At 35.6% G+C, this 13,050-nt stretch overlaps 1 protein-coding gene across 1 annotated transcript; it reads right to left on the reverse strand.

Annotated features, from left to right (window-relative positions):
- Window positions 1-9,702: 9,702 nt before the first annotated feature.
- LOC111372474 lies at window positions 9,703-10,647 on the reverse strand. The gene has a single exon (XM_022994832.1). The coding sequence runs from the start codon at window positions 10,645-10,647 to the stop codon at window positions 9,703-9,705; it is 945 nt and encodes a 314-aa protein (XP_022850600.1).
- Between the last annotated feature and the right edge of the window lie 2,403 nt (window positions 10,648-13,050).

Genomic DNA, 13,050 nt, shown 5'->3' on the forward strand with positions numbered 1-13,050 from the left:
ATTTCACCGCCGTGAAATTGTGAAATTTCCCAAAGCCGTGCTTTCTCTATTTTTCTTATTGTATTCTTTGGATAGAAGCGAAAGAAAACCCTTGAGAAGTTCAATCGACGACTACAACCATTTCTTCATCCTGTTGTCTTCATCCTTCTATGATTTGGAGTCGCGCTTCTTCATGAGGGTGTGATTTGGTTCACGTTTTTGTATTTATACGTCAAATCGTGAGTATATCAATTGGAGATGTGCTTTAGTATAGGGTTCTTTGGCCTTTTTCATGTCTCTGGGAATTGGTGCACGTTTTCATTTAGATAAGTTAAGGTTATATGTAATTGGAGAAATGAGTTGTAATGGCCACCACTGAAAACATATTTGTTCAAAAGGCCTTTGACCGAAAATAACAAAATAAAAGAAATCTTAAATATTTAAAACTATCAAAAGACCCTTTTACCCTATCTTCTAAAATGAAAATGAAGGAAGAAAGAATTGGGGATTTCTTACCATTCATCACGTGAAAACCTCCCTTGGCTCCAAATTTCATCTTCTCCAAAAATTAAAAACCTTCTTCTCTTTCAAATTCATCATCTTCGACATTTGAACTCACCATCTGTTATCCTTCCACTTCAAAAGTTCAAGATTCTTACAAGATTATCTACAACAAATTTTTCGCCTCTCCATCTCCCACTCAGGTTTTTCGCCTCTCAGGTTTTTCTCTGCTATAAACAGATATATTTGTATATGTATACTAATTTATGACTTGATGATGAATTGTTGAAGTTTTGATACTATTTTTTGTTGGATGTTGGGTGATTAATTAGCAACTGAAAATAGGGTTTTATTTTTTATTTTTTTAATCGAGCTGATTATATACATTCTAAGACGTTGCCAAAAGTGTCCTATGAACTCTGCATCTCGAACCAAAATAATGTGGAAATTCAAGTAGACAAACTATTTTCTAAATTCTTGTGATGGAGATCATATTCCTAAGAATGTGTTCATCCCCGGCAATTAGTTCGACTAGTTTGTTCAGTTAGAATGTTTTGAACTGCACCATACCCTTAGATTTGCTGCTAGGTTGCATCCAACTAGAGATTGTCATGCATCATACCACAAACCCTATTTTCTACCATTATAGACATTGTCAAAGATCTTCTAGATTGAAAAATTAAACTAGATCTTATGTCTAGTTAAATGCTAAAGACTGATAAGATGAAGAGATGTAATCTGCTCATTGCTCTTGTTTGTACCTTTAATTTAGTACATCTCTTACTTGAACATATTCATTTGCCCCTTTGTATGAAAATTGTATTATCTGTACACAAAAGTTTCTTTGAATGTTTGGCGTTCTGCTCTCCTCGATCCAAATTTTGATTTGCATTGTTGAGCACACCGCTCTTCAAATTTCTTACACCATTGAATTGTAGATCATTTTAACTTTATTTTCATGATTGTCATTCCACTTGAACTAATCTATTGAAGCAACATCACTAAGTTGAGGCCCATTCTAAATAAATACAAAGTCAAGGCTCTAAATTTGTCAATACATTTGAAACTAAGTCTACAAACAAAGTTGCATCAGATGAAATATTTGCAATATCAAGTAATGTCATTTTTTTTTTTTGCCTATTCTTCTTCTAAGAGCTTTCTTGAGCTCACGTTGATCTTTCAAACAAGAAGTATATATTCATCATTATACACAATTTATAATACATTGTACTTATAAGTTCTATAAAGCACATAAGCTAAGAACGCCTAATAAGTGAATATCAAATAAAATATACTTTGTTGTTAGCAATGATAATACTTGCTATTAAATTTCATATTCAAAAAAATTTCTACTACAAGAAAAACTAGAAGAACTAGGTAGCTTGTTTTAATATTTCTAGTTTTAATATTTGTTATTATGTGCTTTGTTCACGAAATAATTCTTTCGATTTAAAACTACCGCAAGTGTACGGTTCGTAACAAGTAATAAAGTGGATTTTTAAAAGTCCCGTCCATGTTTAAGTCATGTTAGTGAGCTAAATAAGTGTGTGAAAACACACTTATCATGCTTTACTATCATCGGTTCTAATATTAGTACATATTTTATAACTTGCAGTGCTATGGAGAAGATTCTTCAAATAGAAGCTACGATTACGACGAGATGCAGATTGCAAATAGTGCGAGATGTATATGAGAAGCTCGATACAAATTACAAAAACAAGCTTAGTGAAAGCTGCTTTGGATCTCTCTTTAGGTTGAAGGACATAAAGTTGGCTTCACAAGTTATACATCAGTTATTATTGCGAAAGTTAAGGACCAACAAAAAAGAAGTTTGGTTTAAGATAGGAGAGAAAAATGCAAAATTTGGGTTGGAAGAATTTATTTTAGTTACGAGCTTAAATGCGGGAGATGATAACGACGTAGATAAGACCTTGGGCGAAGAGTGTCGGATCGTGAAAGAGTATTTTAAGAATAGTGGGGGGAAGATAACGAAGGGAGATGCTTACAATGCATTTGTAATTTGCAAGAAAAGAAAGAGCGATAAGAATAAGTTAGGATTGATCGTAATCTTGGCGTACGTCCTGTGGGCTACGGAGGAGAATACATACATCGATTTATGATGGCTAGACTTGGTGGATGATCTAGATAGGTTCGAGACGTATCCATGGGGAAAGTTTTCATTTGAATACACGATCAGTATATTCAAACGTGAGATGGGAGATAAATTGAAAAGTTCGGTTCATTGCACGGCTTTCCCCTCGCTATAATGGTATGAACAAATAATACATTTGACTCGTATTTTTATATATATATATATATAAATTTGTGTTGTGAGATAATATAAATGTTTGTTTTGCAATAGATTTGGGCATTTGAAGCGATCCTAACTTTGGGAATGAAGTTTGGTATGAAATATCCAGATGTAATACCAAGAATGGTTACTTGGGTAATGCCGAAGAGGTTAACGTCTGCTGCCATTGAGAACGTATTGAATTCGAAGGAGGTAAAATTGTCTTTATTAAGTTTAATGGGAACAAATTGTGGAATTAGCTTCATGAATGACTAATGACTTGCACCTTTTAATATTTGCAGTTGGAGGTTAATTCCACATTGATTCCCACCGAAGCTAAACTCGAAGAGGCCTATTGGAAAGAGTTGAAACTAATCGTGGAAGAAGATGAGAGTGTTTCACATCATTCCGAAGGAGACGAGGCTGAGCAAGATGCCGAGCCACAGCATGCATACCACGAAGTGTCTCCTAGAGCAGCTCAACCACCACAGCGTGGTTTTGAGATCAACATAGAGGATTTATTGAGAACGGAAATTGAAAAACTTGAGGGAAGGCTACAAGCAGTTATATCGACTCGACTTGATCGAGAAAAAGGTTGAGAGGTTAGTTGAATTGGCTGTGGCGGGTCGGTTCCATCCAGCAACTAGTGCATTTGATGGTGCCACTAGTAGCACAGCTTATGTACCAGAAAATGAACCGAAGGATGGGTTGGAAAAGGAGGTTGGGTTTGATGATGTGACAGATGTGCATGCTGCTGAAAGAAAGGTAGATCTGCCTGAAGAGGATTCAAAGTTAGAGGAGGTTAGAGGAAAATATGTAGGAGGGAAGGAGTTGGAAACTGAGCTTGGATTTGATGATGTGAGAGATGTGCCTGCCGCTGAAACAAATGTAAAAGCGCGTGAGGAAGACCCAAAGTTAGAGAATGAGGTTAGAGGCAAAAATGTAGGAGGGAAGGACTTGGAAAAGGAAGCTGGATCTGGGAATGATATAGATGAGCAAGAAAATGAAAAAATGATCAAGGAGAGTGTTGGAAAAGAAATAATATTAGAGGAGGAGCATCCCGATGTGGAGAAAGGGATTGCTGATTTTGTGACGCCTGAAAAGTATGATGTAGATACAAATGAATCCACGCTAGGTATGTAAAAATGAATTCAAAGTTAAGTTTTACATCTTTATATCCAAATGAAATAGATTTTCCACTTCTAATTGTTGTTATTTGCAACATATAGGGGACGTTGTAGAAATCGATGAGGCGGGATCCGATCCATCGAAAGGATGACAGTATCGTCGGAAGAAAAAAGCGCGCTTACTGTGTTCTCCGTATACTGACCCGACGAAGAGGAGAAAATTATCAGACATCAATGTATACGATCCTTATCGAGAAGTAGATCTCATCAAGGTTGAGGATTTTTGCAAATGGATGGAAACTACACCTTCATGGTAAATTATTAGATATAGTTGTAAGTACATGTGAAAGTAATGACAGTATTACCTAAATATAACTTCGTGTTGATTTTATTGTATGCACAGCCAAATTATACCTTTGCGCTTCTATGATGTTCAAGCAAAAGGTTTGATGAATCTTTCGAAAGAGGATAGTTGGATTAATGACAGTGTAAGTAATCCAACTTTAATGATTTTACGATAATGTCACAAAAGAATTCAATTTGAATTTATCAGTTTATTTTTGTAGATTATGAATGAGGTCCTATATCAGATACGAGAAAGGACTTCTAGATTTCCCAATCTGTTTCGGCAAGACTGTTGCATATTGGACACTTATTTCTATCAATTTGTTGTCAATGCATATGGTCAATTACAGCCCAGTAAAGAGCTCAAATGTAGTAAGAGTCTAATGACTTATGTGAGAGGGGCTACTCCGGAGCTCGGTAAACCTTGGAGGGACTGTAAATATTTGTATCCTCCTTGTTGGACCCACGACCATTGGTTTGTAGTTCAAGTCGACATGGAGGAACGGGCCATTTTAATGTTTGATAGTCTGAAGGGTCACATTCGCCGTGCAGCGTTGGAAGCTTAACTTTTGCCTCTCAAGGTGCTTATTCCGTTGATAATAAAATCTCATGTCACCAGTGAAAGCAAATATAGTACGAAGAACTTCAAATTTGTGAACGTAAAAGATGTTCCCCAACAAGTGAACGGGTAAGAATGACTAATTTCATAATTAGTAGTACCATATTATCTTGAGTGTTGAAAATTAATACAAAAATTTTACAACTTTTTTGTAGATCCGATTGTGGAATATTCGCCATTAAATTCATAGAATTTCTGCACGCAAGTATGGACGTAAATACAATTCGACCGGATTACGTACTAGTATGGAGAAAGAAACTGGTTGCAGAGTTGTTGGCTTGGGATTTTGAGCCTAGATTGTACTTTGCTCGTATTTTTTTTATATTTTTATAACATTATGTAGTCACTTGGTTGTTTTGGCTTTGGAGTAGCAACTATTTTGGAGTTTGAATATAATTTCAATGTACATATTTTCCATTGTCTTCTATAACTTTAAAATTTAGATATTGTCCATGTCAGGTTGTTGAGTTTTACATGTTCAAGCCTACATGTTTTCCATTGTCTTCCATTGTCATATTGTTGCAATGTAAAATGCACACTGCTATTCTTATTTGCATAACGACTTAGAACTCGTGATGACCATACATAATGACTCCGAAGTCGTTTCAGTTAAAATTGATACTTAAACAATTTAAAACTCGTTCCTGAGATAAAAAAGACATGCATATCGTTGCAATGTTAAATACACACTGCTTCTCTGATTTTGCGTAACGACTTAGAAGTCGTTATGACCACACATAACGACTTCTAAGTCGTTTCAGTTAGAATTAATACTAAAACGATTTCGACTTCATTCCCAAGACACAAAACGACATGAATATCGTTCTAACGTTAAATACACACTGCTTCTCTGATCTTGATTAACTACTTAGAAATCGTTATAACCTCACATAACGACTTATTAATCGTTTCAGTTAAAATTGAAACTAAAACGATTCCTACATTGTTTTCGAGACATAAAACGACATTCATATCGTCTCAATATTAAATACACACTGCTTCTCTGATTTTGCATAACGACTTAGAACACGTTATGAACCTAAATAACGACTTAAAGGTCGTTTTAGTTAAAATTGATACTAAAACGATTTCTACATCATTTTCGAGATACGAAACGACATTCATATCATTTCAATGTTAAATACACTGCTTCTCTGATTTTGCGTAACGACTTAGAACTCGTTATGAACATAAATAGCAACTTAAAAGTCGTTTCAGTTAAAATTGATATTAAAACGATTTCTAAGTCGTTCCTGAGACACAAAACGACATTCATATCGTATCAATGTTAAATACACACTGCTTTTCTGATTATCGTTTCTTCTTGTTCAGAACGACATTGATATTGTTCTAGCGTAATTGTTCCTGAAAGTTGATCCATCTCGTTTCATTAAAAACTGGCCGAGTTCGAAATCGTTTTAGCTGAAATTATAAGTGCAACGACATCGATATCTTTTCTTCACAGTTGAAACGACATTAGTATCATTATGCTTAAAAATGGCGTTTCGACCATCAAATGACTACCGGCATACGTCCCACCGTACGTATGACGATGAAAACAAGTAATCGAGCTGGATCAATCTCACTCGAACGAAAACGTTTGTTATTTCATAGTTGTCTTTCACACTCAGATTGTTTCCATAGAAATAGGATATCTCCGTTGGCTCTTTCGGACCATTCGAAAGCTACCAGCCCACTTGATACGCTCTTTCAATCGTTATACACATTTCGGAGGTATGTGGAGCGGTCAAGGAGGATCGAAACATCATTGTTAGGTATAACGACATTAATGTCGTTTCAACTGTGAAAAAACGACACCGATGTCATTGTACTTATTATTCCAGGTGAAACGACTTCGAACTCGTCAGATTTGTAAAGAAACGAGATGGACAACGTTACGTTATTTCACTACTTGGTACATAATGATATTTATGTCGTTCCTTGTATAATTTTATGACTTCTAACGCGTTTCAATTTATATAACATCTAAAACGACTTCAAAGTCGTTTCTTCACAGTTGAAACGACATTAATGTCGTTATACCTAAAAACTACGTTTAGATCCTCCTTGATCGCTCCATATACCACCGAAATGTGTATGACGATCAAAAGAGCGTATCAAGTGGGCTGGTAGCTCTCGAATGGTCCTAAAGAGCCAACGGAGATACCCTATTTCTATGGAAACAATCTGAGTGTGAAAGACAACTATGAAATAACAAACGTTATCATAGCGTCGTTCGAGTGAGATTGAGCCGGCTCGATGACCTGTTTTCATCGTCATACGTACGGTGGGACGTATGTCGGTGGCCGTGGATGGTCGAAACGTCATTTTTAAGCATAACGATATTAATGTCGTTTCAACTGTGAAGAAACGATAGCCATGTCGTTGCACTTATAATTTCAGCTGAAATGATTTCGAACTCGTCAGATTTGTAAAAAAAAAGATGGACAACGTTACGTTATTTCACTACTTGGTACATAATGATATTTATGTCGTGCCTTGTATAATTTTACGACTTGTAACGCGTTTCAATTTATATAACATGTAAAACGACCTCAAAGTTGTTTCTTCAAGAGCATAATGATATTTATATAGTTATACCTAGAAACGATGTTTCGACCGTCCTCGATTGCTGCACATACCTACGAAATGTATATGACGATCGAAAGAGCGTAACAAGTGGGCTGGTAGCTCTCGAATGGTCCGAAAGAACCAACGGAGATACCCTGTTTCTATGGAAACAATCTAAGTGTGAAAGACAACTATGAAATAACAAATGTTACCATAGCGTCGTTTGAGTGAGATTGAGCCGACTTGATGACCTGTTTTTATCGTCATGCGTACGGTGGGACATATGTCGGTGGCCGTGGATGGTTGAAAAGCCATTTTTAAGCATAACGATACTAATGTCGTTTCAACTGTGAAGAAACGATACCGATGTCGTTGCACTTATAATTTCAGCTGAAACGATTTCGAACTCGTCAGATTTGTAAAGAAACGAGATGGATCAACTTTCAGGAACAATTATGCTAGAACAATATCAATGTCGTTCTAACGAGAAGAAACAATAATCAGAGAAGTAGTGTATATTTAACATTGAAACGATATTCATGTCGTTCTGTGTCTCAGGAATGCGTTTGAAATCGTTTTAGTACTAATTTTACCTGAAACGACTTCTAAATCGTTAGTTTTGGTCATAACGAGGTCTAAATCATTTTTCAAAATTAGAGAAGCAGTGTGTATTTAATATTGAAACGATATGAATGTCGTTTTGTGTTCTAGAAACGAGTTAGAAATCGTTTTAGTATCAATTTTAGCTGACATGACTTAGAAGTCGTTATGTGTGCCTATAACGATATCTAAGTCGTTACTCAAAATCAGAGAGGCAGTGTATATTTAACATTGAAATGATATGAATGTCATTTTGTCTACCAGAAACGAGGTAGAAATCGTTTTAGTATCAATTGTAACTGAAACGACTTTTAAGTCGTTATTTATGTACATAACGAGTTCTAAGTCGTTACACAAAATCAGAGAAGCAGTGTATTTAACATTGAAACGATATGAATGTCGTTTTGTATCCCAGAAACGAGGTAGAAATCGTTTTAGTATCAATTTTAACTGAAACGACTTTTAATTCGTTATTTATGTTCATAACGAGTTCTAAGTGTTACGTAAAATCAAAGAAGCAATGTATTTAATATTGAAACGATATGAATGTCGTTTTGTTTCCTAGAAATGAGATAGAAATCGTTTTACTATCAATTTTAAGGGAAACGACTTGGAAGTCATTATTTATGCTCATAACGAGTTCTAAGTCGTTACGCGAAATCAGAGAAGCAATGTGTATTTAACATTTAAACGATATGAATGTCGTTTTGTGTCTGGAAAATGAGGTATAAATCGTTTTAGTATAAATTTTAACTGAAACGGCTTTTAAGTCATTATTTATATTCATAACGAGTTCTAAGTCGTTAAGAAAAATCAGAGAAGCAGTGTGTATTTAACATTGAAACGATATGAATGCCGTTTTGTGTCTCAGAAACGATTTATAACTCGTTATGTTAATATGTATAATTTTTGAACTGGAACGACATTTATGTCTACTGTAACGACATGAACGTAGTTTACATTCCCTGTAATAAAATAGGAACATGAATACCTGAAATACTAAAATTTGATTCCAACGGTACAAAAATATTTCAATAACACAATGAGTACAAAATCTAATAAGTGATTTCATTCAGTTGATATAATAAGTACGAAGTCGCACAGTTACAAAACAGGATAGTGTTACAACATTAATGTTCACTACTAGCTGCTTGGCCAGTGCAAGTGGATCGAACATGACCAATTTTCTTGCACCTGCTGCACTTACGAGCCACACGCGTCTCTCCAGCCGACCTTTTCTTCTTTTTTGATGGTTGTCCGCCCTGTCTTTGTACCAATGGTGGAAATACTTCTCTGGCTATCAAATTCTTAGGAATTTGCCATTCGACCTCGTTCGGCAAAGGATATAGGAATTTAGAATAAGCTTGCTTCCAACAAATACTAGTGTAAAAGGGGGTACATAATTTATAGCCCTCGTCTCCTTTAAACCTTGCTGCAGCAATTGCATGCGCACATGGAAACTTGTCCAAATCAAATCTTCTACAAGTACATGTCATTTCGTAAAAATCCACAAAGTGGTGTTCTAAATTGTCACCAACTTGATAAATGTTCGGAGAAACCTGATTTACCTCCAATCCATTTGACTCATTATATGTCATGCACATTTTTTTCTCTAATGCTGGCGTGAGTTGGGTCACACATTTTTTTGCTTCAACATGTCTTTCATAAAATCACCTTTGTAGCATCCCACGAATATATTTTAGTAAATCAACTATGGGAAGTTCTTGAGCACTCTTCAACAAACCATTTATAGATTCCGCATTATTTGTAGTCTTGATATTGTAACGTATCCCGGTAAAATGCGCTCTAGCCCAACATTGAAAATCTTCTTCTAATAGGTACTCTTTGATGCCCTCCTTTTCACTGCATAGAGCTGTCATGTAAGACTCAAATTCGGTTACAGTATAAGCTTCTAACGCTGCCCTAAACGAAGTTGCAACATCACACCGTGGAAATTTTGTTTTCAAGTTCTTTTGCAAGTGATATGTATAATTACCATGATGAGCAAATCGAAACACATTTCTAACTCCATTTTTAATGCACTTTGCATGGTCAGATATAATCACAAGATCATCCGTATCACCTGTTATTAACCTTAACTTCTGAAAGAACCAAGTCCAGGATTCATCATTCTCCGAATCAACTACTCCCCATGCGAGTGGAAATATTTGAAAATTTGCATCCTGAGAAGTTGCTATGAGTAGAGTACCTTTCATTCTCGATGTCAAGAATGCACTGTCTACCGAAATTACCTTTCGCATTGAGTTTACGAACCCATTTATACTTGGTCCCAATGCCATAAAAAAGTACTTGAAGCGCCGATCATCATTAGTATGAATGAATGTCAGTGTACCAGGATTTTGCATCTCCAAAACATGACAATACACTGGCAATTTTGCATAACTCTCACGGGGTTTCCCACGAATTAGTCCACAAGCAAAATTTTTAGCCATGTACGCTTTAGTATAGCTTACGGTTATGCCGAACTCTCGGCGAGTGTCATTAATAATGTCCCTTGGTCTGTAAACTCGGTTGACATCTTCATACTTAGGAGCGATGTGGTTTCCAATAATCATATATGAAACATGCCTATGATCTCTGTGACGAACACTCATGGAACAAGAATGATGACCATTGTACTTTTGAACTTCGAAAATGGGACTTCCTACGATCTTGGTTGCCCGTAAGCGCCACTTGCAATTTTCATCAATACAAACAATTGTATAAGTGCTCTTATTTGACTTCTTAACTTTGTACTCAAACTAGCACTTCACAGCTAGCAACTGTAATTTTGATATTAGGTCATATTTCAATGGAAACAACTGGTTGACTCGCACATCTAATCGTTCCGAAATTTTTACTAATGTCTCGTAACAGAGCGAACTTACACTTTCAGATACAATCTGAGTACTTTCAACATCATTACCATTCACTATATCCCTACTGCAAGGTTCATGCGTGCGTAACTCAAAATTATTGTCATCTGCCACAGGAGAATTAACTTCGTCATCTACCCTTCGGGGACTATCTTCACTTACGTCAAAATCATTACAATCTATAAATATTCCATCACCATTGTCATCATTACCATCGTTGTCTGGTCGATCTTGTTCCTCCTCGTTGTTCATATTTCCAATTTGTTCACCACCATCTATTACTAATAAACATCCTTCATCACCAAAATCTTCCTGATTCTCAACAACTTTATTTAAAATACTTACAAAAAGAAAAGTTTCTGTACAGGCAGATATAAACCACTTTACGTTGTTGTCACAATCAATTATGATTGGTGCAATTGGAGCTTTAGACATTATCGGGACAAGAGCTGAAATCTCCATTTTGTATAGACTCATATCGATATTCAATGCCTCCTTAACTTTATCATATAGTTCCATGTAAGAAATTGTTTTTGCAACAAGAATATGTATTGTTTTCCCTTTGCCATTTCCAGAATACTTTCATTTCCATCCACCTTCAAGTGTCTGCTCATATTCAATTGGATAACAAACCGATATCCACACCATGTCCGTGGTGTCCATAACCTGTAACTCAACATATAAATTTCTTCAAATTTCAAACATCATACAGTATTGATAATGATATGTACGTTGTCATGGATTTCAGAAAACGATATCTAGGTCGTTCACAATTTTATAAAACGATATGAATGTCATTCTGTACTGAAAAAATCAAATACACGCTTCACATGAAAACAATGTGAAAAAAGCCAATCATCCTTCACCACTTTACATTTCACTTCAATTAATACTAAGGAATACAAATAAGGGGTAATGAGAATAAGATTGGGAAGTAATCCATTTAAAGATCCAATCAAATCATAAAATAAATTCAAAATCATTATTGAAAAATGAACACCACAAACACATATACAATAACATGAACGGATGATTCAAAACAATGGAGAAAGAAAGTGGCTGAAATATCGAAAATTTACCATACCATCTCTTCTTCTCCAAATGCCCAATAAAAAAATAGCAAGACTTTATTATTCACTTCAACCAAATGAATGTTCAAGGGAATGAGAATGAAGATTTTGTGATTTCATTAAGTAGAGAAGAAGATGATGATAAGAAAATCAGCATGGAGGCATCTACAGTGGTTGAGTCGTTCTTAGAGGAGGGAGAGAAGGAGATTAGGGTTGAAAGGAAATTGAAATGAAAATAAGGGCAATATCATCATTTCACATACAAGGATATTTTAGTCTTTTACAAATTCTATTTTCCATATTTAATAACTTTAGGCATTTCAACTAAAAGTCTTAGTTCTTGGTCTTTTTGAACAAATGTTTAGTTTGACCAAGCATTTTAAATGAATCACCCTAAGTAATTGGGAAGAAAATTTTGGTGACGAAGAGAAGAAAGGCATCAAATTTTTACGTCTTTTTCACCTCCTTAGCAATGTAAACGAGAAGTAAATGACAGTAATGTGTACATAAAGTTGAAAAATCATTGGAAATGTAGTGTTGCTGTTGCATGGACATGCCACGGGTAATGGAGCACTGGTTTGACATTTATCGTCATTGGAACAGATTTGAAACACCTCTCCCCCCCCCCCCCTTTTTTTTTATAAAATATTTCTTTTTAAACACCCCCCCCCCCCCACCCTTTTCTTATAGAAAGTTGACTCTACTAACCTCAAGTACCTTCGTCTCTTGCCTCCCATTGTGTATGTTTTTCAAGTTCATTTTTTGTTCGTGTTTGTTTGTGATTTCTCAATTCCCAAGTTCTCCCTCTTGAATATCACTTCAAAATCATCTTTACGTTCAACCATTTAGTGGTAATCATTGACAGCGAGCCTTTAACTACGATGATTGAAACTAATCCTTTGAACACCATAATTGATGTGAGCAACCCAGCTAAACTGAAGGAAAGTTCAAACAAGAAAGACACAAAAGGCAAAGAGAAGATGAACAACTCGACCATTGAAGTCTTCATGAGCACCAAAGAAATAATTGCAGCATATGCAAAAAGGTCTCTCTTCCAAACATCAGATGAAAT

Source organism: Olea europaea, unplaced genomic scaffold (assembly GCF_002742605.1).
Source record: "Olea europaea var. sylvestris unplaced genomic scaffold, O_europaea_v1 scaffold1001, whole genome shotgun sequence".
Classification (NCBI taxonomy): domain Eukaryota; kingdom Viridiplantae; phylum Streptophyta; class Magnoliopsida; order Lamiales; family Oleaceae; genus Olea; species Olea europaea.